Source organism: Podarcis cretensis (genome assembly GCF_951804945.1).
Source record: "Podarcis cretensis genome assembly, chromosome: 13".
NCBI lineage: Eukaryota > Metazoa > Chordata > Lepidosauria > Squamata > Lacertidae > Podarcis > Podarcis cretensis.
Window position 1 is genome coordinate 25649063 of NC_137182.1, and position 27992 is coordinate 25677054.

At 46.0% G+C, this 27992-nt stretch overlaps 1 protein-coding gene across 1 annotated transcript; it reads right to left on the reverse strand.

Annotated features, from left to right (window-relative positions):
• Window positions 1–1479: 1479 nt before the first annotated feature.
• CAVIN1 (caveolae associated protein 1) lies at window positions 1480–27979 on the reverse strand. The gene is made up of 2 exons (XM_079948858.1): window positions 27269–27979; window positions 1480–4591 (listed from the first exon to the last, which is right to left on the reverse strand). The coding sequence occupies exons 1-2, from the start codon at window positions 27692–27694 to the stop codon at window positions 3908–3910; spliced, it is 1110 nt and encodes a 369-aa protein (XP_079804984.1). The 5' UTR covers window positions 27695–27979; the 3' UTR covers window positions 1480–3907.
• Window positions 27980–27992: the final 13 nt, after the last annotated feature.

Below are 27992 nucleotides of genomic sequence, written 5' to 3' on the forward strand. Positions count from 1 at the left end.
TCTTCTGAATGTCAGGTAGTTGTTTATCGCTTTGACATCTGCTGGAAGGGCGTTCCACAGGGTGGGCGCCACTACCGAGAAGGCCCTCTGCCTGGTTCCCTGTAGCTTTGCTTCTCGCAATGAGGGAACCGCCAGAAGGCCCTCGGCGCTGGACCTCAGCGTCCGGGCAGAATGATGGGGGTGGAGACGCTCCTTCAGGTATACTGGACCAAGGCCGTTTAGGGCTTTAAAGGTCAGCACCAACACTTTGAATTGTGCTCAGAAACGTACTGGGAGCCAATGTAAGTGAGCATGCAGAGGCTGCTCCTTTTGCCTGCTCCCTCTTCATGACCCTGCTGTGCCACCCAAAGAGAATGTGCACAAACAGGTAAAGCGTTGCAATCACAGGTGGTGGGGTGATAGCAACCAATCTTGGTGCCATCATGCTGAGGCAGGAACAACTGCTTTCTCCTCTTACCTATCCTCCTTCGAGTGGCATAACAGGAGGCGTTAGGCTCGCAGCAGTGAATTTCCATCATTGCTTCACCCAGGAGAATGCAGGTGAGCAAGTGAGAGGACAACGTGGCTGCTCCATCTGCAACCAGCTATCTATGCTGCACTGCCCAGGGCAAGGTTAGCCAACGTGGTGCCCTCAAGGCGTTGCTGGACTTCAGCTCTCATCCAGTGCTGATAGGTGTCCATTGGGACCAGTAGGGCAGAAGGCAGAGACAACAGGAAGTAGAGTCAGAGCCAGCTAATTCTAGTTTTGCCTCCATTCTCCTCCCAACCAAGTCCTAAAGGGTGACACTAAGAGGAACGAGGAGGAAGCTGGAAAGCAGTGCCACCCTCTGTCTTCTTACCTAGCAGGCCTCTTCCCCTTATCCAGCCTCTCCTCAGGACACAAACAGGGAGGCGAGGTTGCGATTTAGTCTGCCTGTCCTCCCTAGCAACAGCTTCCAACTGGCTGCTTTCCCTTCAAAATAAAAAAATGGCACTGTTAAGGACACTTGACCCCCCCCCCCAATCCACATGCTAAATACAGGTTCCATGTTTTCAGCAATAGTGCCCATTCCCCCGTTTTGCTTGCTATGAAGAGTTCTGGAGAAATTTAAACCTTGCACACCTACTTTGCGAGTTTGGCCTGTTAAAGGTATTGCCTTAATGTGGCCTTTAAGTAAAGAATAAAAAATAATAATTATGGTGTAGTGGTTAAGAGCAGTAGATTTGTAATCTGGGGAACCAGGTTCGATTCCCCGCTCCTCCACATGCAGCTGCTGGGTGACCTTGGGCTAGTCACACTTCTCTGGTGTCTCTCAGCCCCACTCACCTCACAGAGTGTTTGTTGTGGGGGAGGAAGGGAAAAGAGAATGTTAGCCGCTTTGAGACTCCTTCGGGTAGTGATAAAGCGGGATATCAAATCCAAACTCTTCTTTCTTTCTTTCAGACACCCCAATTATTGAGCATTCGTTCCGATTTGTGCGCACAAAGTCTGCAGGGAGGTGAGACGATGTTGGCTATTTATTGAGCATTCATTCTAATTTGTTTGCAGTGACGTTGTACAATATTGTGTCAAGAAACCACTATCCCACTTTCCAGTGTGTTTTCCCGTCGCTTTCCTTACGGCACAGAAAGTATGGTTAGCAAGAGCAGCAGGTCGGCTTTTGCTGCACAACCTGAATTTGGCAGTGACTGAATCCCACCTGAAACAAAGCGAGCCTGGAAGTCCCCTTAATGTGTGTGGCTTGGTGCTGCGCTGCACCTGCCTGAGTGACCTGCCTGATGCCGCTCTCCCCCCTGCCCCTTGCAAACACCTCACACCTGTTCTTTTAGAAAAGGAAGTTTATTAGTCATGCTGCTCACCAGGATGCAGTCTTAGAAAAGGAACAATGCAGCAGCTTGGCACAACCCTCCCCCTGCCCCTTGCTCTCTCCCCAGAGTGGTGTGTGGTCTCTGCCCTATGTGTGATGGCCTTAAGAAAAGTCCAAGCATATCTGGTACTCTGGGCACTCCTGTCTTCTCCCGGACGCAACTCTAGTGTGGTGGAGTTTGCACACCCCATGGTTGAGTAAGAACATCCCTATACACACACACACCTCTACCTCCTTACCAGGCTATGGATGGCTCAGCCAAGCTACTGGCTGAGTTGCTAGAGCAGGCAGCATTGGTATAGGTTGTGGTGGAAATGCTGGGCATGGAATGGTGGAGGTACAGTGTCATTGGTGGGTTGTTTTAGGCTCTGGACTTAATGGCCTTTTTCGGCCTTTTAGCTTATATGGCAATGCTACTTCATTACTACTTCATTACTACTTCATTGCTGCAGGTGGCAATGTGCATTACTTGTTTCAAAATACGATGAAGCTGCCTTTGCTAGATTTGGGGGCCCGCCTGCTCAGTCTGCTGAGATGTCTGCCCCAAAATCTTGCCCTGTTGGCACCACTGCCAAGGGAACCCTGGCAGAGTTCGCTGCTGGGACCGAGCATGCTGCCGACTTTCCCTCCTTGATCCCACAGGGGAGCGTGGGAGAATCGTAGCAGGAGTTGGGGAAGACGGGCCTGCTCGACCACTTCATGAATTGGTGGACCAGAGATGTGTGTGTGTAGGCAGCTGCATGTGTTGAACACCATGGAAAGAAGCCTCTTTTTGGTGGTGCTTGGGGAAAAAGTGAGGCTTCAGGCTCACCCACAAACTTAAAAAAAAAAGCAAGCCTAAAGAGGTAGCTATAAGGAAGTGTGGGGAGTTTGCTGAGAAGCACCTTACCCACACAACGAAGATGTCTTGGGTCACTGAACGCCCCCTCCCCACAGCCCTCCCCAAGCAGCAAGTTCAGTCAGTATAACGACAGCAAACCCATATGGGTACCCCACTGGAGAGCACCCAAATAGCAGTGCCCGAGTTAAAAATGGGCTGCTGCAAGTCAGGCTAGCAGGAAGGTACAGATGTTGACCTGGAACCCAGGCACTGCAGAAAGCCATCTTCAGTGCGCAGGATCCAGCTCAGGGACAAGGGTTAAGGTGGCTGGCTGACCAGACAAGAGTTTCCTCTTGGCTCTTGCTATTAACACTTTGCTTGCAGCCAAAGACTCACAATCCACCTTTTCTCTGTGCTCTCTGTCCTCTTTCACAGCCACACCTACTGGTCTGCCACTCCCCACCATGCCCTAACCCAGGAAATGAGCACTGACCACTGGAGCCATGTTGCAAGCGTGGCTCCTAGCCAGGACCAGCGAACAGCCCAAATAGCTTGGAGGGGACCCTGCCTCGACACCTTTCCTCTCCTCTCCTCCCTCCAGCATGCACAGCAGCAGCTGCTGTTCTTTCATGTGTGCAAATATAAGGCCCTTAGAGTGTGACTGCATAAAAAATAATCTCTTGAAAAATGGTTTGCGGGGTGCACAGACCTCCCTCTTGCACCATCGCATGGCATTACATTTGCATCCCTCCTCAGTCACTTTTCCTCCCCCAGTTCAGTAAAGTACTGTGCCAAACCCTTCCTTCTTTCGGTTCTGCACCACGCTGCTCTTCCTTCTGTCCGTTCAATCTTGTCTTCTGGTTCCTGGAAGCATTCTTGAGCCCCAAGGAGAATAGTTAAGAGGCAGCATGCTTCTTGGGCATGCAAATGGATTGCTTTGCTGATAGCACCTTGGGGTGGGTGGGTGAGGGGTGTTGCCACAGCAGGCTGGCAGGCAAAGCAAGCTCTCGGTTGTAGGAATGGCGTTCGATGGATTGCTATGAAGTCCTGTGCTCTATATGCTGAAACAGAAATATACAAAAATGCACCTTGGTGCCGCATTTGGGGGGCGGGGCTGCAAGATCTATATATATATATTGTGTGTGTGTGTGTGTGTGTGCACACCCATGTGAGGCCAAAAAGGGGAAACGTGAAAGATTACATGGTCAGCTCTTGATGGTCTTCCAATGCCACTCTAGCCTCACTCGCTATCACTCTTGTCTGCCAGCATCGTGTCCGCCTCTTCTTTAATATGCAAGAGGGTGCTCATCTCAGGGCTCTCACCCCTCATCAGATCTGTGTTCTCTGCCTCATCCCCACCAACCTCCACCATCTCAGTGGCCTTCACTTCCACCTCCCCCTCTCGGATCTTCTTGACATGGAACGTGAAAGGTGGTACTTTGTAGACAGCTGTCTTGGAGCGTGCATAGACCACGTGGTCGGGGGTGAAGGACTTCTTCAGCTTCTCCCGAGAGGTCTTCATCTTCTCCCTGCGCTCATTGGTGACAATCTTGGTGCCCAACTTGTTCATCCTCTTCTCCAGGTTGTGTCGGGTCTTCTCCAGGTTCTGCTTGGTCTTCTCTAGGTTCTCTCTGGTCTTCACCTTGGTCTTTTCCAGGTTCTCTCTGGTCTTCAGCTTGGTCTTCTCCATCTTCTCTTTGGAGAAGGCCTTCTTGAAGTCATCCACTTTCCTCATGCCGCTCCTCTTAATGCGTTCTGCCCGTGACTCCTCAATAATCTCTTCCACCTCCACCTCTTCATCTGAGGAGAGCTCAATATGTTCCTCTTCAGGGTGCTCCTCATCCACCACGACCTCTTCCCCTTCTTTTTCTGTCTCTTTCAAAGACTTACTAATGCTCAGCTTGGTTGGCAGCTTCACCTCATCCTGCAAGACACAAGAAGGAAATCATGAGATTCTTAATGCTGGCTGCCCCATTCCCTGTGCTGTGGGGAGAAAATAATCCCCACTGAAGGAGTCTTTAATTCTTCCCTACATCACCTAACAAGTGTCTCTTCTCTCTTGAGGAAGGGCTGAAGCTCAGAAGGTCCCAGGTTCAATTCCCAGCATCTCCAGCTAAAGCTGGGAACATCTCCTACATGAAACTCTGTAGAGCTATTGCCAATCAGTGCAGACCAGGGGTACGGAAACCTTTTAGCTCCTGTGACCAGATGTTTATCTGGGCCAATTCTGGCAGGTGGCTAGGGCAACTGCTGCTTTCTTGAGCTGCAGAGTACACAACTTGAATGGGACAAATGAGACGGTGATGCCCCTCATTCCATGTCCTGCACTGGCAATTGAATCATTTCAACACTGGTGATGGGACAACAGCCTCCACTGAACCTAATGGTGTCAGGCTAGTTTAGGGCAGATGTGGGGAACCTTTGGCCTTTCAGTTGTTGTTGAACTTACAACTCCCATCAATCTTGGCTGTTTGCCATGCTTGTTAGGGCTGATGGGACTTTTAGTTCAGCAACATCTGGAAGGCTAAGAGTCCCCTAAACCTGCTTTAGGAGATTAACTGAGAATAGTGGAGGGACTGCTGCTGCCTGAGGCTGTTTCTTGCTGTCTAATTGTAGGGCCTGCCTATGTGGAAGAAGCCCACCTTGCAGAAACCTTCTCCAACCCAGCACTAGCCCCACCACTAAAGGACTTTCTCCCTTTAAGACACCACATTTTTCAGAGCAGTCCAATGCAGTATTTTGACCATGGCAAAACTATAATTCTCTCTCCCACATATATTGTTACTGTTCAGAGTTGTGAAAATGTGATTGCACAAGTTTTGTGGGTACTTACTGCTTATTGTTTGTGGCAGCGTTTGGGAAAACATCCATCTCATCATGTGACATTTTGTGAACATTTTTTAGAGCTTCCTTTATTTCCAATGTACAATTTTGGGGGGCACAAGCTATACCAAGCCAATTTATATTGCGTCGTGTGCCCTGCTAGACATAAACACTCACCGGGTTATGTTGTTGTTTTCTCAGGCATGCTGCAAAAGCAGACACTTTCATAATCTTGATTGGACTATAATTTGTGGTTGATGTGCTGCATGAGGACTGATAGTTCACAGTGTGAGCAGACAGCCTGTAATTGGATTATGAGCTACTAAGGTGCAGTAAAGTTAGGGGGAAATTGTTAAAATAAGGAACTATAATCAACTTTTGAGAGTGGCTAAGAGCAGCAAAACTACACACACACCCCGCAAACCTCTTCCACCTCCTCCACATTATTGTTAAATCTGTCTATCACCATCTATGTCCTTGGCACTTTAAGAAAACAGGCATGACAGGTCCCTGCATCATGGAAGTTACAATCCATAATAAGCACAGGGAAACAACAGAGAAAGGAGGTGAAATAGAGGCAGGCCTATGCAGGAGAAGAGTATGTGACTATCTTAAAGCATATGTACTTTGCTTTAAGTTACACTAAGTTATTGTTATTGTCAGAAAATTTGTTCATAGTGGAGAATGACACCATGACTAATATATTAAGTTTGTGGCACTTGCCTGAAAAAAATGCTGAAAGTCAAGGCTGCCCTCTGGTGCATATAGTCTGATACAGCACTTGTCCAAAGCAGCAAAAAAGGAAAGTGGGATGCTATGATTAGGAAATAATTCAGTAATAGGCCCTGAATAGTAATGGGCTCCTCCAGACAACCTGTTTATTGGGCATTCACTCTGATTTGCTTGCACTCATTTTTATTTGTTTGCGGGACATTTATATGACAATGAGCATTCACCCTGATTTGCTTGTTGTGGAGTATATTCATCTTCCCATTAACCATCTGTTCAATCCATGCTTTCCAGTGCATTTCCCCATCACTTTCCTAGCTGCAGACAGACCTGTTCTCACTGCACTGGTCATCCTAAGTCAGGACTGTACCATTTCAGGGTGGGGGCTCCCATGACATGTACACTCAACCATGCAAAGAATAACAATCCATTTATGCAGTAAACTCGGGGAAAGGTTCTAGCTTGGTCTCCTGGACATGCCAATCTTCTAGATGGGAAGATTTTTTTGTATGAAGCAACTCACAATTATGTTATCCTCTGCTGCCCCCACCCCCCACAAGGCAGATTGAGGTGGTACCTCCTAGATATTGGGATGCCACCTCAGATCAGAATTAGACCAAGCCTTCTGCTGTTAATTCAACTTCTTGTTCCTCTCTGAACAGAGCCCGGCCCAGCCATGGTGTGCCTGCATGCAGAAGGAAAGCGTGCAGGCAGGCATGTGGGTGAGGAGGGGGCAGATTGGAACCGATATTGGTTTTCACCCAAGCAGCACATAGCGTGCATCCCCCGCTTGGCATTCTTGGGACACGCTGGAAATAGCCACCGCCGTACACAGCGTTGGGACCGGGGCTGAAAATAGGCAGATTTATGACTCCTGGAATGGTACTATTTGAAAAGTAGAGGAGCGGGAGGGGGGAGGGGGGAGGCAGGGAATTGCTGGGAAAAGTCACGAGCCAAGCCCAAGGGAAAACGAGGAACGGGGCCCAGGAGGAAAGGCAACAGAACACTGACAATTCCAGCTTCCCACGCAGAAAACTTTTCTGCCTGATGAAGAACCTTGTGATTTTGGGAAACTTGAACATTTTTAAGACCCTCCTCAAGTCTGTCCAGCAAAAGCCCAAACTGTCCTTTGCCCCTGCCTTTTGCAGAGGGAATTCCTGAATGAAGCAAACTCTATCTTGCTTGGAATTCTTAGTTAGGCACTGGTAATTTGTCTGTTTCATTCTTTAAGCCGTCAGGCATTCACACTATCTGATTGCTATAATGCCGAAAATAATGAATTAGGATATTACAAATTTTAAACACTGGTGTATTATGATCTTCTCTGGCAACCTAATTCAAGCAGTTGAAGGGTGTTATGACTCCTACATACTGACCCCAAACTTCTCCTTTGCTGTAAGCTACTATCAGAGCTGCAACTGAGTTTTCAGGTGCCATGCTATTTGGAACACAGTGGGTACAATATAGCAGTGGTAGGCGAGACCATTTTATTTCTTTATTAAATTTGTATACCAGTCTTCATCAAAAGATCACAGGGCGGTTCACAATTGAAGTTCAGCACACATCCACTATAGCCCTTGTGGTTTAGGCCACTTTATGATCCCGTTTATTTTTTAATCAATCTTTTAATCAGTGCAAAAATGCTTTCCCAGCTATACTGTTTTTAAATGAAAGAGAAGTATAGTGCTATTACACTGTAATGCTGCTATGATTGCTTTATAAATGATTTTTTAAGAAGTCATTTCTGGTCACCACCCTTTCAAGCAATGTGACTAATGGCAGCGTTTCAACAGACTGGTTTGGGCTTCTTTGTTTTGCAGCAGTAGCTAGAATGCAGGCTTGACATGTGAGAAAAAGACCAAGCTGAAAATCCCCACGTATCTGTGAAGACCACTGGCTTGTATGGGGCAAGTCATTGTCTCACAACCTCACATGTTGGTTACAATAATAAAATGAGATAGCCCTAGGTAGCCACCCTGAGCTCCTCAGAGGAAGGAAAGGGTCCAAATATGATAAAGAAAAGCTTACGATTTGTGGGGTTGCAACAATACAGCAAAATGTCCAGAGAGCTGCACTGGTGTGGCAGGCAATGCAGCTGAGGTGCTGCATGGAGGATATATCATACAAGGCCCTGCAGGTGTTAAGCTGGGACAGAGCTACATCGCCGAAAGGGACCAGCACACTGACTGTCCCACAGGCTATGGGTGAATATGCTCAAACATGAGTCCTAACTCAAGGCAAGGCAGGCAAAGTGCAGCAGCTCCAGATGGATTGAGCTGCGGCCCTTGCTGCAAGCCAAGCCCTCCAATCTCACACACCTTTTCCTGGGTAGTACAGCCCCAAATTTTTACAAACTATCAAAGCAATAGAAATATCTTCTCAGAAAGTTCTCTCACATTTCTCCATGCCTGGGTCCTCTCCAATGATATCTGCTGTAGATACCAGGAGTTCACCCCAGTCCCAATCATCTTGGGTGGTTCACAATGGGTTATTTCTAGCTTGTGGGGCGTGGGGCACCCCAATAGCCCCTTTCCCACAGCTATGGGATATAGGGAAGGGATCAGTCCTCTTGTTGGTGCCTTCTAAGGACACCCAATGGGCACTCAAATGGCCAGGTTCCCCAATATCCTCTACCAAGAGTACTAGGGTGGTAGGGAGAGCCTCTTGTCAGGTCCTCCATGACCTGGCCGAGAAAGAAATTGCACTGGATACAAGAGATGGCTGTCCCTCAGGCCTCTGCTTCTCTCTTTCCTTCTCCGTCAAGCCAGACTTCTTTGTCTCCTGATTACTACCTCTTGCCTATTTACATTTCTGAGCTCCAACAGCCCTTCATTAGGTCTTGGTGGTGCCAGCTGCTCCCTACTCTGCTCTTCTTTTCAGCTGGCCTGACTATCTCCTGGAAAGGAGGACTGAGGCCTCCTTAAAGGGGCAGCCATGGTAGAAGCCTGAGGATCTTCGCTGGAAGAAAAGAGTCACGGTGGGGCATTAGCATCACTGGTCAAATATCCTAGACCTAGAGTAACTTTCAACAGTGTGTATGTGGCTACAGTGACACCTATTTTACAGGCATCCAGAGGATTGGGCTGGCTGCTTTACCAATGAGAACAGAATCTGGTTCTAACATGGACTTTGGCTATTTAAGTAGCATAGCAATAACAGAATGTGTTGAACTAGGAGTTCAGATGTTTTTTCTCTTATGCATGGGTTCAGCTGGTGGCTGTAGGTAAGCCATGAACTTTCAGCCCCAACACAGCGATAAAAACACTTGTCTACCTCATAGGGCTCTTGTTATTGTGAGAACATCTCAAATAATCTATCTGGCATGTCATTAAATGGCTACAGCAGTTTCTTCTTACCCAGGTCAACATGCTCTGACAAACTGTTTTTGGATATGGTGGTACTTTTAGTGTTGTCCTCATCAGGTATCAGGCAGATATTGCTGTTTTAAGGTTTGCAGGTGACCTGTGTTTGCCAGACAAGCAGTGCAATGCCTGAGAAAAACCAGGTCCAGTGCTGAACTGTACAGAATGGCTGTGCTGGCAGCAACTTATGGGAGTTATATTCCAAAACCAGGTTAGCAAAGGCTGGTAAAGAAAACCCCCATCATACAATAACAACGGAAACTTTAGAAATAGTTATTTAGTGGGATTGTGATTCTTGGATTCTCAGTTTCTGGCACTGAGAGTACCCATTCTGCAATCAAACAGAGCAGAAATGATTTTTCTAACCCAAACCCTCTGCTGTTTACTCACACAAGCTGCCCTGGTTTTCCAGTCTTTTACTGGCTACGCAGGGCCAACATCTGCTTTAGTAATAAAGTCTGCAAATCTGGGACAAACTTCACATGTGGCCTCGGGGGGGAAAGGGTGGTTCTTCAGAATCAGGATATCCCACCACCCCCCAAATCCAGCAAGGGCAGTCATTTTCTCCACAACAACACCTGTGAGGGCAATTCCTCGTCTCCCAGAGACTCTGGCCACACAACAACACCAGGAATCACTTCCTTCCCCCGGAAGTCACACAATGACAGCCTGAACAAAAGCTGCCCTCCTCTCCAGAGTGGCATAGCTACACCTGGAAGCCGGCCATATCCGGACGGCTCTGATTCTTATCGGCTCCTTCTTGGCTTCACAACATTTGTGCAAGGAAGGGTGAGTTCCAAACACCCCCTCTGTTGCACGTAGGTCCTGTCTTGACTGCCCCCCCCCCCCAGCTTATGGCACACATGATGAACTACTACACCACAAATCATGGAACATGGTCTGCTATGCAGAGGAGAATCCTGATTCTGAGCTTTTGCTCTTTTAAACAGCTGCAGGTTTCAAGTCCTCAAGGTTTCAAACCTGCAAGTTTCAAGACCATCCATTTGTCAAGCTCTACTGTTTAAACTTAAATGGAAGTGAGCTATGACCAACAGCAGCTACAATACTCAGCATTCAACAAAGTATGCAAGAATATACAGACTTATCCCACTGCCATTGTGCATACAAACAAAAACTGGAGAGGGCACATAGTCAATAGAGCACGAGACTCTTAATCTCAAGGTTATGTGTTCAAGCCCCATGTTGGACAAAATATTTGCATTGCAGGGGGTTGGACTAGATGATCCACGTCGTCCCTTCCAACTCTACAATTCTATGATTCTAACACAACAATGCAATGGAAGTATTCTCAAAACTGGTGGGGCTTACTGTACTACCATATTTAAATTTGTGGTAGAAGGGGGAGGAAAAGGGGTGGATCACAGGAAGCAGCACAGTCTGGGAGGAGGTTAGAAAGAGAATTTTCTCTCAGAAAACACACCTCTGACGGTATGTTTGAAATAGTCTGCCCCCTCCCCGATATGCTCTGGGAACAGTTGGTACAGTCCACACTGGATTCTGAGTGGAGGCATTTGTGACTGAAACTGCTAAGCTAGGGCACACTTGACATGAGTGCATCCATGAGCACCCTGGACTGTGTTTTATCTTGTATTTTTATGCTGTGAACCACCCTGAGATCTAAGGATGCAAATTTAATGGTGATGATGATAAGTAATAGTGCCACTGTATTCTGCTCTGGTCAGACCTCACCTGGAGTACTGTGTCCAGTTCTGGGCACCACAGTTCAAGAAGGACACTGACAAACTGGAACGTGTCCAGAGGAGGGCAACCAAAATGGTCAAAGGCCTGGAAACGATGCCTTATGAGGAACGGCTAAGGGAGCTGGGCATGTTTAGCCTGGAGAAGAGGAGGTTAAGGGGTGATATGATAGCCATGTTCAAATATATAAAAGGATGTCACATAGAGGAGGGAGAAAGGTTGTTTTCTGCTGCTCCAGAGAAGCGGACACGGAGCAATGGTTCCAAACTACAAGAAAAAAGATTCCACCTAAACATTAGGAAGAACTTCCTGACAGTAAGAGCTGTTCGACAGTGGAATTTGCTGCCAAGGAGTGTGGTGGAGTCTCCTTCTTTGGAGGTCTTTAAGCAGAGGCTTGACAACCATATGTCAGGAGTGCTCTGATGGTGTTTCCTGCTTGGCAGGGGGTTGGACTCGATGGCCCTTGTGGTCTCTTCCAACTCTATGATTCTATGATTCTATGATGATGATGATGATACAAATGACAAGCAGATGTGTTGAAGAGAGGCTCTCGCTAGTTTCAGTCAAGCAATTCCTGGCATAGTCCATTTCAGTTCTGCAGTGGTTTCAAAATGACTCCTTGTTCTTTAGCAGTAAAATTGACCAGACAAAGGATGGGCTTGCCAGGCAAAGGGTCTAGCATGGCATGGCCTGCAAAGTGGCAGTCTGGAACCCTCCCAGTCAGTCCACCAACAACGTAAGACACACAGTCTGCCACTCAGAAACAATAAATATTTTGCCATCAGGGTACCCTTTCCAGATGAGGAACCTCTGCATGTATGCCATGAAACCCTCAGCGTACTGCAGAAGGAAATTGAGGCCTGTTTCAGGGCTTGTACTTAGTTCACATGGGGCCTGGATTGGGTCTCATAGCCGGTACCTTGTGTGACCTGAGACTGTGCCCTGGAATGCATCCAACATTCCCCCTATGGCTGTGCATTGAGATGAAGCTTGGGAGTAGATGGGCCGGCTGCCTTTTAGGGAAGCTTACCTGCCGACAGTGATGTCCCCACTGAGGAAACTTACTCGCTCCTGAAGAAGAGGAACCCAGGATTCCCTGTCAAGAGCACACTTTGAAAATTAGCAAGCAAGGATGCTAGTCCACCATGAATTCATCGGCTGCTGTTTGTGTGCGTACACAACCAAAGGCACAAAAGGGAACTGGAATCTACTGGGAGGAACAAGGAAGAGCAAATTAGCTCCTTTGTCCTGGAAGCAATATACTGTAGATTCAAAAGGGAGTGCTGTTGCAGACCCTCACTACCCCACCTCTGCTTTCTGCCGCACACAAAAAGGAAAGAGGGGAGTCTGGCTTGTGCACTCCAAAGTCCTTAATTTCCAGGTCCTGGGAAGGCTGGGTACACCTTTATGGGAGCTGCAAGGAGGTAAAGTAGAAGGGCTCAGCTGTGTATCGCTCCCTCCCAACTTGCGAGCTCCACAGGACAGCTTTCCTTCCTGCTTCCCCCTCCATGTGTTCCCCATCCAAGTCCACGTTCCTGAGCAGTGAGTCACTGATCCAGCAGTCTTTATGGGCACACTCAAACCGCCTGGTTGCTACAACACATATAAACACTCCCCTTCATGTATAAAAGGCCAGCAAGACACAAAGACGAGTGATGTTCCCAGCCTGGTGGGGCCTGGCGTTACAAAACGGGGGGTGGCGGAGGCGTAGGGAACAGCTAAAGGCCTGAGAGTGTGGTTGCATGAGAGAAGCAAAAACAACGGCACTGTCAGCCCAATTCAGGCTTCAAGAGAAGGGAAGGGGCATGGTTTCAAGCTCCAAATAAATAAGGGCTTGTCCAGACAGCCAGTGAACTTATGTCACTACCATATTTTAATCTTTGGGTCAAGAAAATGATGTTTTCAAAGCACTTGGGTCCTCAGTGAGATCAAGCCAAATGTGCATATTCTCCTACAGTATCATGGTCTTGGGGGGGGGGGATGTCACAGCTCTGCAAACCTGGACCTCCAGTGATGTCACCAATTTTTTGTACTTTAAAAAGAAGTTTACTTTTTGAAAAATAAAAAGAGTCAATGAAATGAATGAATAGGTAAATGCATGAACTTTAAATATAAAATAAAAAGCAAAGAGTTTCCTGAACTGTATACAGTGGTACCTCTGGTTGCAGACGGGATCCATTGCAGAGGTCTGTTCGGATCCCAAGGTTTCCGCAACCTGAGGACCGCTTCTGCGCATGCACGTGCGGTTGAAACCCGGTAAAATACTTGTGAGATTTTCACGCGCGCACCCCGAAGTTTACATAACCAGAGGGTTATGTAAACAGAGGTACGACTGTATTCACATCTGTTGTTTTAGTTGCACAGCCAGATTTGTACCACAGCAGTACCACAGCTGTGGGATGCTGTTTTTTGTCTGTCTCCATCCTTTGTGTGATGGTGTCCTAAGTCTCCATTCAAGGACAACAGTGTGATACCAAATCTACCTGTAATAACTTTTGTGTGGAGATGAGAGAGGGGAAAAGGTTGTATTGCCATTTAGTGTGTGTGTGTGTGTGTGTGTGAGAGAGAGAGAGAGAGAGAGAGAGAGGGAGGGAGGGAGGGAGGGAAAAATAAAGAACCAGGGTTGTTGTGCACTCTGGCACTCAAGAGGGGGAGTGTTCCAAATAATAATGGATGGGAAAGAAAAGGGTCAAAGAATGGCATGGCACAAATTTGGTGGAGAAGTAACACTGCTTGTGTTCACCATTCCTTCCTTCCTTTAAAAAAAAAAAAGCAGCTCCTATGCTGGACTGGTGCATTGCTGTACTGCTTGACTTGTAAAATGAGCTGTCAACTGATCGAAAGGGTTTTATTTATTGGATGGTATTCAGCTAGGTTTTGCTCTGAAATTAATGAATATGACTAATTTCAATGGGTCTACTCAGAGTGAAACTTAGTTGAATACCACCCATTGCTTGACTTTGACCCAATTAATTAAAATTTAATAAGCAAAAGCTACTATCCATTTTTCCAATTAAAAACCAACCTTTTCCTACTTTCATCCCTAGTTCATTAGTAAACCAAAACTACACAAAATGTAAATTGGTATGCCAAACATATCCTGTGTGGGAACAGCAGCTGGGGGAGAGGGTATTCTGAGTGCAAAAACAGCTGGAGGGTTAAATGTTACGCACCTTTCCTCAGCCTATATTATTTAGATCAAATTTGCAACTTTCTATAGATGCTTTTAATTTTAAAAAGAAAATCAGGGCACTGTTACATCTACTGTGCCAATTCAACTTTGGCCTTTACTTCCTAGGAAGCATGTTTAGGATTCCACCTCGGCTGCATTACTTTTCCTTATGTAGTTTTAATCAAGTTACATAGAGCTCACTTGGGCTTAATCTAAGCAAGCATGCACAGTATTGTAGTTCAATTCTCTCAATGTTTACTCAGAAATGCTGTTGGGTAATGCCTACTAAATTAGTAGGCATATGACTGCATCCCTAATTGCATTATGAATGAATGAAAATACAAACTTTAAAAAAAAATGGCACAAGGTCTGCAGATGGGACTGTGGGAGAGTGACATTGCTTGCTGCCACAAATATCAAACTTATGCCTGTGACATTTGATACAACCAGGTTCTACACTACAATCGCAGCAACAACAGATGTGCTGTTCTCTGGAGGGTGCAGGAAAGAAAACCACTTTATTTATAGTTTGTCATCTATTCTTTCATCCAAACGGAAAGTTGATTTTCCCAGAAAGAAAATATAACACATGCAGTGCAGGGGAAAGGTATCACCCCTAGAAACAGAAACACATCCTGGAGAGATAATGTTATTGTAATGTTTTATTCTTTTATCTATGTGCTGCCCTGGAAGCTTGGGCAGCCCATAAATTCTCTACAAGAACAACAACGGTGATAAATAGTAGGCATTTTTGTCCAACCCAAGAGTGAATACTACACAAAAAAACAATTTTCTGGGACCAAAGCAAGCTCCTCAACGGCCAATCTCTTCTCCAGATTAAAATCTTGATGAAGATTAGACAGACACAGATCTCATCACCTGTACAATCTAGCTATCCATCTGCCTAATTCTACTGTTGCCCATCCCAGACCAGCAGAGTATGGGAGACTTCTTAAATGTGCATTTGGAAGCAACAGAAATCTACTTGGGAGCCTGGCTCCTCTCCAGCCTCCAAAGGAGCCGAGTGTGAATTCTGTACTTCTTAGTCACAGCAAAGCACTTCATTGTTCCACATCCTCCCTCCTCTTTCCCTGGCCTTGCCTGCTAGGTGCGGCTTCAGGAGGGAGAGATTAAGGCAGGAATTTGAAACACATACGCCAGGAGGGGGCCTCCTATGCCCAGCCAGGAAAATAATGAGGCTCTTCACTCTACAGAAGCATCTGAAATCTGTGTTCCTCTCTCAGTGAGGGTGTGGTTGGACAGCTAAAATTCCAAACTGGAACAAGCCTACAACTGGGATCAGGCAGATGATAAATTTATTTCCTAGCAGCAAATGTAGCTGTAGGTCAGGAAACGCTCCAGTTTACCAAGATGACCTGCCCAGAAACAGCATATATGAGGTTGCTCATTCTTTTTGCCAAATGGAATGCGGGATGTCCATCCAGCACACAGTTGCCAGCTTTGCTGCACCTGATGTGGGCTCTATATGCCTTTAACAGCTGCACAGCAGGCTTGAGATTCAACAGGATCCTCCTTTTCCCATTGCTAGACCTCAAGGCTAAAAAGAGCCCCATCTGGGTGAATTTCTGCTTGATATGCATCTGTCAAAAGTCACAGTGGCGTCCCGCCCCTGAAGAACAGCCCACTCATTTACCTGTATGGGGTCAGCCTCAGTCTGGGCCCTGCTTTCAGGGAACGCAAATGCTAACACAAGGATTCCTAGTCGTTGAGTGTGAAAACAGCAGGCCACACCTACATTTAATACAACCTTGTATTTAAACACTTGCTGGCTGCTAGCGATAAGTGACAAAGAGCTGCATGCAGACAAAGGCATGGAATTCGATGAAGCACAATGAGTGGGCTGGCTGAGGCAGAATGGCACACCCTTTCCCTTCTCTGGGCTAAGCACAGAAACCAAGCAGGCTGGCAAAGGGGAGATGCCCTCCTTTTCCATACACCCCATAAAAATGCAGTGGACAGCTGTGGGAGGGGCAGAGCTCATTCCAGCTTCCTCTGCGAGTCCCCAGCAGGCTAGTAAGGGTTTTTTTAAATAAATAAAAACAGGCTACTAACTTTTTGTGGGTTTGTTTACAAAGCTGATTTAATAATAGGAGTTCATTAAAATGCTGCAAGAGATCTAGGGCCCCCAAACCTTTCTTCGGACAAGAAGCTGGGCCTATTTTGAGCTTTGAACAGAACATTCTTTTAAAAAAAGACAAACAAAACCTATAGTAGCTGACTTCTGCACAGCAAAGATAAAAGGTACAATGCAGAATATTCTCCTTCACAAGAGCTTGCTCAGGAGAACTTCCTGCTGGATTACTATTATGGTTCCAGTCACTGTTATTGTGCAAGGCAACCTAAGCTATAGGAGACAGGCCACTGCTCTTAGTAGCCAACAGTTTAAATTTTGACAGCTGGATGGCTCAGCTTTGCAGTCCAAAATTTATGGTGGGCACCAAGGTAGGGAAGGTTGATGCACGCACACATACACACATAGCAGGTTCCAGATAAAGTTTGTTAGCTTAGTTCTCACTGAAATCAATGACCTTACATTAAGACATGTCCAGTCTGTCCCAATGATTTCAATAGGAACTAGCAGTCCAACTCCAACCCACAGTATTTCAAATATGGTATTCTTAGGGAAACAGGATAGATCTGGGGTGGGATTACCCATCCGTGGATTAGAAACAAGAAAAAAAACCTTGTAGAGATGTCTCTCAAAATCCTATGAAATATTTATTTTGTGGAGCTGAGTTAAAGAGGAGCATTACTTTCATTCAAACCTTTTGCTCAAGCACAAAGGCTGCCAAATATACATTATTATTTCATACTCAGGACCCAAAACAATCCCTGAAGAATGTACTTTAGATTTTCAGAAGACCCATGATTTGTTCAGTTTTAATTTTGCTACCTCTTGAATTTGAGGCTGTCCAAAAACTTAGAGGAGCTGATTTCCATTTATGTGACCCCTTGGCACACACACTGCTTTGGGCAGGACTCTGCCAAGATGTGCCACCTTGCCAGGGCAAACTAATTTGCACGACAGTGAGGCAGATTCGAAAACGTTGCTTGCTAGCTAACATACAGCAGGTAGATCCTGTTGCCAGGCTCAAAGCACACATGAAGCAAGGCGGCACCAACACTCGGACCCCTTCCCATGCACTGACCTCAGGGAAATGTCTACTTGGAGTGTCCAGAGCTTGTGGCCATTCTCTGCTTGTACCTGTTAGTTCATCTTCTGCCAGCTCCCTAAGATTGCAGTAGCCAAACCAAGCAGTTAAGCAGATGGTGATGTTCAGGAACATGTTAGGGGGAAAAGGAGAAAAGAAGCTAAGAAGCTCTAGAGGACCTGAGAGGGTGTTTCTGGAGGATAAGAAGATATAATATATCCTTGTGTTCAGCTCAGTGGGATGTAAAGCACAACAATTCCTCAAAGGAATGGTGCCAGTCAGGTGGCGTGGAGAGAGAGGACTCTCCACCCTGGGTTTTAGACCACATAGAATTATTTCTCAGGAGCATCTACATTTGTAGCCAACTATAAGCTATGCATGCAAGAAAAAGCACATATTCATTTGAGGAAAGAGGGTGTGTCCGGCTTTTGTTGATTGAAACCTAGTTCTTTAGTTGCAATGTTTTGATCGTTATCATTTCTACAGTGAATATGAGGAATAAAAATAATCATCATCAAAAGAGGGAGCAATGCAATCTTTGATTGTATCCATGAGCAGACCTTTGGATCTTACTCTGAATTCCTCATGCCCGAAATCCGCTCCCACTGAGCTTCAAAATGGCTGCAGACTCCCTCCCACTTTCATGGAAAGATAAGCTAAAGCAACGGGAGAAGCTGTACCTTGTTCAAGACTATCATACAGTGCTCAAAATTAAATAATAATAATAATAATTCCATATTTATACTGCTTTATAATAAGAAAAATGGGGGGGGTACCAGAGGGATCTTTTGTGAGAGCCCTATAATTGTTAAGAGAAGGCTATGGGAAGCCATGATTTGGCTAAAGTTGGTTGGGGCCAAGGGTGGGGCTTGTGGCCCTCCTCTCTTCCCCCCTTTCTCCCAATAAGCTGCATTACAAACTGAAGAGTGCATAGCACCCAAGAGTTCTGAGTATCCTGCTCTCCTTTTCTCCTTCCCTTCTGGAGGCAGCGAGGCAAACACAGCAAAAAGGCACACAACAGTTAAAGCAGAAGCCTCCTGCCCCACCCTCTGGTCTACCAAGAAGCTAAAATGAACCAGGACCTCTCTGCAAGCAGAAGGAGCAGGGCCCTGAGGCCAGCAGCCGTTACGCAGGGGCCTGGTCAGCTGCTTTCAGAGTCTCAGGAGAAGGGGCTCAGTATGATCCGTGGATGGCTTTGCCTCCATTGGGCCAGAGTGGCCGCCTCCCTTCTCATCCTGCGCTGGTTGGGGCCAGGGCCCATTCTCAGAAGGCAAAGTCTCTTCCGAAGGCTCAGAAGGCTCACTGTCTTCCAAAAAGGGCATGCTCTCCGGTGAAAGGCCAAAGGGCATGCTCTCCGGCGACGGTCCATGGATGCTCTTGGGCTAAGATGAGGAAAAGGAATGATCAGTGGGCACCATCGAGGGATCCAAAGGCTTCTTGGTAAGCACAGCCACAGCCGCCAGGCGCAGGCAAAGTCAATATCACGGCAGCAGGAATGTTGCGCAAGCAAAGGCGCCCATAGCAGCCGGGCAAAGAATTCCCTCATCCCCCAAAAAAGTAACAGGCCCCTGCTCTCACACACCTATGTTAATAGGCATTTTCAGCCCACAAAGAAATGAAAGCTTCCTTTCTTGTCTCGCTGTGGACCGTTCTTACTCGCCACAGGTGACTTGCTATTCCAGGTCTGAAGAACTTGTGATTCACCCAAGGTAACCACAAACCCACCACCAATGAGTTATGGCCTGTCGGGTGCTTAAGAACCCCACCCTGATTTTTGCAGGCTGCAAAAACAAGAGGCTTCCCTTCATGTGATTTGATATTTTTCAGAATTTCCTATGTTCCGCTACTAAGTGCCTTCCTTCCTCACTACTGAAGTAAAGGCTAGTCTTTTTCTCATTTCACCTGACCACATTTGTGCCTGCTTTTATCTGTCAGATACTGAAGGTTGTTTGGAGGGGCAGGGAGGGTCTTGGGGATAAAAAGGAAAGAGGCTGTGCTGCAACCCTAAAAGCTTGCAACCGAAAAATAACTTTTATTTCCTTCTGAAGATTAATGCACTTTCTGCTTCAAATGTGTATCCCATCTTTCAATGCAAACAGGTCAATTGACTGATTCCGGAGTTTCTTTCTCCTTCTCCCTGAAGCTATCCATAACTCACAAACAGACAGCCTGCAGAAGGTGGAGTGAGACACACACGCCCCAACCTAAGCCATATCTGCCTCAAGGTGCAGACTAAACATCCTGTGGCATTCTGTTCTAAATGTTTAATCTGCTTTTCCTTCCCCCAACATGATACAAAATCAACAAAAGCCTCCTGCTCTGGTCTTTGTTCTGTTTTGCAGGCATTGTCAGGTTTGGAATTTACTCCAGGAGCCTGACAAGGGACCACAGGTAGGCTTGGTTCCCTTTTGTAACAAATGCACCTAGAATAAAACTTTTCAAGGCAGTCTGTTTTTATGCAAAAGTACTTTTTGGACTGCCCATTTCCTCCGGTAACAAATGTCTTCCCCAAATGGCTTTTCTTCACTTGTTCTTTTCTCTACTTTTGGTGCATTTTGCTTTCTCGTTTCTCCATCTCACATAAATCATGGAGCTAAACCCCTGAGTACAGCCTCAGTGTGATGAATTCTCACTGTCCCAAACTGTATTATAGCCAGAGAGCACAGCGAAGAGCGTGTGCATGTGCGTGCTCTCTCTTGCTCCTCTTTCTCTTGTTATAACCTGTCAGTTGATGTCAAACAATAGGTGCCTGCTTAATGGATAGTGCAGTTGCTCTTTGTCTAAAGTCATGTCACACCCAATTCTAAAATTGTGGTGGGGTTGAAAATCAGTTTTGCATGGCAGTGGTTGCAAAAGGCATGACAAAGTAAAATAACTTTTTGATTTGGTGAAAGAGCTGTTTTCAGGGACACAGGGAACTGCCTTAGCAACTCTCCAGGGATGGAGACAGGAATCCTTCCCAGCTCTGCTTGCATATGCTGGGGACTGAACATGCAAAACACACTATTACTGTGTTGTGCTCTTTCCTCCAGGGTTTAGACTTCTATTGCTTTGGAATTAGCACCGATGGCCTGTGCCTATGCAAAGCCTACTCAGCTTGTACATTTGTTGAAAGAGAAAAAGTGTACGAAGCTACTGTATGGTCCCAGTGCTCTGGACTCCAAAGGAAACTGGTTCAGTAAAACACGGCTATGGAACCTGTGGCCCTCAAGATGTTGCTAGACTCCAGGTCCCATCTGCCTCAGGCGCCATGGACAGTTGTCAGGGATTATGGGAGATGTTGTCAAACAACATTTGGAGGGCCACAGTGCCCCCATCCTTCATGTAAAGGCTTCCCTGACTTGCCCTGTTCCCAAGGAAGGGCTGCTGAATTTACAACTTGATAAACAATGCTGATTGAGAGGATAGAAATAAAATGGCTCCATAAATATTTCATTGAGATTGATAGCAAACCCTTTTGATGTCTAAAGTTTGGCAAAAGATACAACTTTATTCATGGCTGGAATGAGATGTAATTACTTCCAACAGAAAAGTGTGCTGCGTTTATTTCTGTGAGCCCACAAGTACTATTATTGTTGTAGCTGTCGTTACAACTATGGCACCATGCCCCACTTTTATCCTCTTCCCAACTTTATCTTATCTTGAATACCAATGGGAAATGTTGCTTCCTTCCATCAAGCTGCCTTGTTCTGAGCCAGTTTGTTGCTGCACTGCACAATCTGTTTTGACAATGCAAACAGCATTCCAACAAGACCATGTTTCCAGCCTCAGTTGCTTTAAAATAAACAGCAAGAGCAGCAACATGTTAATAATAAATCCTTCAGATTCTGCATTCTACATGGGCAGAGAAACAACGCTATGCATCTAGATACAGAGCTTTTTCTTCATTTAGAAATTTGAAAAAGTAACCTTTTTTGCTAGCAGCCAAAGATTATCATGAGATACTGCTGTTTAAATGGTGCCGATGGGAACCATGAAGCTGAATTCTCTGGGTGTCACTGGGGAACCACAGCTTTGAGGCCACGAGTGAGTCCGAAAATAGATAGAACAATCCCACAGCTGGCTCCCAGGAGAGGGCGCAGGCATGGCCTTATAGGGCCTTCTGCGGCTCTAACTGGGATGGATTTTTACGACCAAAGGACAAAAACTCATTTGTCAAAAGCACATTGCAGCATCTAGGAGTTGCAGTTGTTCTTCTGACAAAGAGAGGCTGCTGTGTTACAGTAGACTGCAAAGTGAGGAGGGGAGAATAGGTGGGGTGAGGTAGCCTTTGACACTGCAAACCACATGCCCGAGTGTGTGAGCATGGGTGCACATGTATATCACAGAGTCCATATGCAGGTTGGGCCAAATCATGGTTCTCTCTGCAGTTTTGCTCCTGTTGCATATAGGACAAATGAAGAACCATCTTTTTCTCTTGTGGAATTGGTGTGGAAGTAAATATATTAGAACAGATGAAGGGCTTGCATAAAGGAGTAAAGAATGGCTGTCATCAAGGTTGTGTGTATGAATTCAATACACGGCGTAGATAAGAGAACCCTGAAAATCTCCAAGAATTTTGTCTACCTTGTGGTTCTGCTGGAAAGTTTGAAGAGGTGTCAGCAACCCGACAGTAGTTCACAGCCAAAGGGAGACTTGGGGTGCAGCTTCTGGTGATCAAGGATGGGTTTTTGGCAGCCCATATCGTTCTCTCTTCCTCTTGATTCATGGCAATCACCTTGCAGAAAAAGTCATTCCCTCACCCACCTACACTTTTGTGTTTACACCAAAAAAAAAAAAAAAAGCTTCTTCTTCTTCAGCATTCTTTCCAAAATCATAGGAGTGTTTGTAAGTACAACTGTCAGATTACATGTGGCCGGAACAAATAGGAAATGTAGACAGAGATCTAGAAAAACAAACTTTTTCTCCTATTTGCCTTAAGTTCCCACCACTGCCTTTAAAAGTGAGAAGGGGTCTGCCCCTCTGTTTTACTGTAAGCCAAGGATGCTACCACCACCATCACACACAAAGGGAGGAGAAGCAAGGAATAACGGAAAGATGTGGAAAAATAATTCCATCTCATTGGCATCTAAACAGCACTACCAGAGACAGGAGTCAATGACTGTCAATGATCTGGAATTCCAAATGACCCAGGCAGGAAAACAAGCAGCATTTCCAAGGAGTCAGCACAAGAGGTACTTATAACACCACCTACTCATTCCAGATTGAATAAATCCAGAACAAATGCCATACCCTGATTCTATTATCACAAAGGAGCAATTCACACATTGCATTTTGGAGTATTATCTACAATGTTTTAAGTGTGCACCCTTCAAATTGTAAAGACTCTGCAAAGACGTATCGTGCCAAAATCATGAATGCCAAACCTGCGTTCAGTGGTAAACCTGGGTTTGCTATTGTGTAATTACAGAGGTGGGGGAAACGCTTTCAGCATGAGGGCCACATTCCCTTCTGAACAAGGGCCAGATGGCAATGGTGGGTGGGATCAGAGGCAAAAGTGGCAGAAGAACAAATTTACATTTCACCTACGTATGCTAGCCTAGTTTCTACACACCATCACACAATCTTCTCTATCCTCCATCCAGGCTAGCAAGAGGCATTATCAGAGTTGAAGGGCATGTTACAGCCAGGCAAAAATATTTGGGGTGCAAAACAGAGCCAGTGAGGGCTGTGGCCTAAGGAGAATTCGAAGAATCAGCCAGCATTTGACTCTCAAGCCTGAGTGTCTAATGCATTAAAATGCCCAAATGTAGAAAGCAGTTATTTCAAAGTTTTTAAAGAAGGACTCCTCGGGACTGTCTACTGTGCTCTAGGTATTGCCTAACATGCTTCAGACTCTTTTATTTTTTTAACAGAATCATTGTCAGCTGCAGTGTGAGTTGTGTAGGCAAGGTCAGGTGGCCTGGGCCTTAGAGACAACCAAAGTGATGGTGATAGAACACAGTAGAAGTAGAGGGCAGACCTTGGCACTCCTACCTGCCAGTCCTCACTCCCTGTACTCAAGTAGCCTTAGCAAACACCAGGCCATACTCAGACCGCATGAGCTTGGTGCATGTTGATTTGCTAATTCTGACAAGGGCATGAAGCAACAACGAAAGTGCGTCCTGCAGTGTTCACAGTCACACCCGTGCAAGCAACTGCTTTAATAAGTTCTGAGGAAATCATCTGCCTCTGATGTGGTTGATAGTAATAATTCACCCAGATCATGGCGCCAAACTTGCTCTGCCACCCCACTCCCCAGTATTCATATAGTGCCCCACCTCCACCCCACTCAGTCATCCTAGATGGGATTCTCTGAAAGCTCGAATCAAAAGCATAGATTGAAGGTTGCAAACTCTGCTGCCTAGAGAGTTTTCAGAGTGTTAGTCCTATAGCTGCAGGACAGGGAATGTTAGTATTTTAGCAGTGCAACCCAATTCTCGCCCCAGATGGCAAGCTCTGTTCAGCGTGCAAGACAAGAGTAATTCTGAAACAAAACAAACAGTGCCAGAAGCATCCACAGCAACAGTACAGGCTGACCTCAGTGAGAAAAAATCCCCCTTTGAAAGCAAATCTATTTTCTCCCATTGTTTGAAAAGTTGTTGCAACAGGGCAAGGTTCTGGTATATACACCACCAGCTTTTCCTAGGCCCCCTACAGTCCATTGTGATTAATCACTGTGTTATGGGGCTACGTGTGAGGGAAGCGCTTGCTCTCTATTTGCTTCAAAGGGCAGCATTTAATCATTGTTCCTGCAGCCCTTTATGGTGTACAGAAGCCCTTCGTGAGTCTAATTTCATTTTCGCACCACCACAACCCTGTGCCATCACTACATTTCCTTCATTTACTATAGGCCTGCAGGGTTGGACATCATTATTCCCATTTCAAAGATAAGTTAACAAAGGATGTTTACGTGAGACTATATGCATGTGACTCTTAAGGGCAATGCTGGGATATGAACTCCAGACTCACAATATTTTAGCCAACGGTTCAGCCGCTGGAAAATGCCAACACTCCACAATGGGCAACTATGAGGTGGCTACTCCTACTAATAGCCAACATGGTGGGACACTGGCTAGAGTGTGATATCTTGAAATGGAAATCCTGGATTCAGGTCCTTAGCTCAGTCATGAAGCTCTCTGAGTGGCTGCAGCAAGTCACCATCCCTCACGCTGCAATCCTATACAAGCTGTCCTCAGAGTAAGCCCTGTGGAACTCAATAAGACATCAGAATATGCCAGCAGGTTTCCACTGCGAGCCTCTCTTACATCACAAGATTGTTGTGAGGTTAACATGCTGCTCTGAACCCATTGTAGGAAAAGTGAGATACAAAATCTAATACGTATCAAATAGAAATAGTAGGCAGCATTGCAGCTGCATATAAGGAATGCTGCTTTATGGAGGTACAAGGAAAGGCACTAATGGCTTCCATTTGCATGGCTTATGGCTTTCCAGTGGTTCTATCATGCCTCCCATTGTCCCCAAACACAAGAAAATCCCTGCTGTCTCCAACCATGAGGTAGAAATGAGAAAATAACATGATCATCATAAAAAACGAAGCTATCATTTGGTCTAGTGGTGTGATACCAGGATCACTGAATAATCACTTCAGTAAGTGTGGGTTTTGGGATTTTTCTTATGGGCCAACATGGGTAGGACCCCTTACATTTTATTTAGCTTTTTTTGTGATTCAAGACAAGTCAGCTTACTGGGATGTCCTTGAATATCTTGAATGGCCAAAGGAAAAATGGCAAGGTGGGTGGAAAACCCATTATCTGCATGGTCTGAGAAATTTACCTCCTATATATCTGATCAATATCTGGTATTCACTGAGAAAATAACATTATGATGCTAATGCTAAACCAATTCTATGCAGGCTTAGTCAGAAACAACTGCCACTGAGTTTAAGGTAATTCACTTCACGTTCCAGGTAAGGACACATAGGGCTGCAGCCTTAGTATTTATATAGCACTTTTGATGGAGTTCTCTACTTCACACAGGGCTCTCTGAGAAATTCTTAAGAACCATCCTGTACTACAAGTTAATATTATTATTCCCATATGACAGAGGCAGGTCTGAAGGTTTATTACCTGTGCATTGTCACCTAGTTCCCCCAGGGATGAGCTGCAATTTGAACTAGTTCCTGGCTCATTCCCTTAACCACTATACTACACCACAGTAACCAAACATCTAACAGAACCACACCCATGTTCCCTATTGAGGTGCTTTACGGAGTCCAAAGTTTACTATCCCTGCACCTTCACAACTTGGAACCCCAGGCTCCACTGTTCAAGAACCTATTCAAGATCAAGTTGCTGATCTGGTTTCCACAAAAACCCAAGAGCATTTTGCCACCGCCTCATAACTTTTTAGACTCCAGTGAAAGGGGAAAGGAAATATCTCAACCAAAATAGTAACTGTGTTCGTATTTGTAAAATGGCCTGAAAAGTAAAACAGCACAGACAGATTTTCCTTTCTATTCCCTCCTCCGTTGGCTGCTGCATGTTCCATTTCTCCTCACTCCTGCATAATTTTCCTACTGGTGGGGCCTGAAATTCCCTCAACATAATCTACAAGGCTTCCGATAAAGTGTATTTATAAATCTGGTTTGGTGGTGTTCATAACCCTTATATACTGGAGTATTCCCGCCTTTGAGGCATGATATAATTGAGAATGCTCAAGCAGTGAATCAGAGGGCTATATCTGTCAGCTACTTGCCAGATTCCTCAACCAGACATAACTAGATCCCCTTTCATGTTGCGATAGTAAGAAACGCAGCTACATTTTTGTAGGTTTTCTGTCCTAAGCCATGTGTGTGTCTGTGTGTTTGTCCTTACAGAACAGGGCAACCTATCTCATAATGTCCCACTTCTCCTCCAACACAGGTATTAAAGGCCAGACCACCACACAATAGGAAGCATGGTTCAGAGCTGCCTATTTTGAACTGTTTGATATTAGGAGGTCTGTAAGGCTAGCCAGCAAACGTGTTAGAAAGAGGACTGCAAACAGCAGAACAAAGCAACCTCTCACTGAAGTGGTGAAAAAGCTCCAGGGCCTGAAAGGTCAGGGCCAAAAGAATCTGTAACCCACACTGCATCAGATTTAGTTTTGCAGGGAAAGTAGAAAGCACAAACCCAAGGGACAGAGAGCTCTGACTTAGCACCAAACCTGCAAAGTTGGAGTGTGCTCTGGGCAATGCTACTTCTCTAACAGACAACTGTGAAAATGTGCAGATTGCTTTCCCAAATGATTGCCTCAATAAGCACATTTTACAAACCGAAAAAGGGATTTCCAGGCTTTGTAGCTTTAAGGACACTGGTTGGCTTTCTACTGCCACGAGACAACAGGTTATTCCCCCCACCGCACCCCTGGCTCCCTCTATGGTTCTTTGGCAAATTCCTGCAAAGTTTGCACTGGTGTAGCATTTAAGGCAAACTCTGGAATCTTCGTGAAATCTTGGGCAATACACTTGTTCTCTTTAGGATTCCAGTGATAACACAAGTCCTGAATATCCTATATATGGCGTGCTGTAGCATGGGAATCTTGGGAAGCCCCATATAGAAGGCAAGAGGTGCCATCATGCTGGATGGTCTTATGCACCAACCGAAAAAGATACGAGCGGAAGAGATCAAAAGGTGCCTTACCTGGTAGATCATGACTTTGAAGTTCCTGCGCTTCAGCAGCTCTGCCTCATTAGATTCCAGCTTCTTGATTTGGCCAGCTTGCTTCTCCAGGTTCTGCCGGACAGTTTTGACGTTGACACTGACCTTCCGGACCTTCTCCAACATCTTGTTGACCGTATTACTGGTGGTGGAGTGGGCCTTCGTGAGCTTGGCGAGCTCCCCTTGGATGCTGGAAACAACCCCATCCATCTCCTGCTGCCTTTCCTCCAGCTGACTCTGGGTCAGCTGAATCTGATCAACAGCTCCGATGATCTTGTCCAGAAGGGTAAGAACCATAACACCATTGATCTGGTCAGATTTGATGGGTTCTTCGGTCTCACCTGCTGGCTCCTCCGAGGCCTCAGAGACTGTTGGCTGCTCAACGATCTGGAGGGTGGTGTCTGCCATGGTTGCTCAGGAGTCCTGACTAGCAGAGCCTGGAGAAGTTTGACACTGCAGGGACAAGAGAGAGAGAGAGAAGGCGAGGCTGAATCTGAGATCTCTCAGATCTGGGAGGCGAGCCAGAAGCCAAGAGTGCAGTGTGTGGATGTGTGCTTCAATTGAAATGGCACAACCCTTGCAAAGCTGTCCGGAGAAACTGTCCTGCAAAATTTTCCAAGCTTCCAGGCGATTGGCTGACTCCACCTCAACTGGAGGAAAGGAGCCTCTTGCCAAATGCCTGGCAGACCCACCCCTTTTTTTTCTG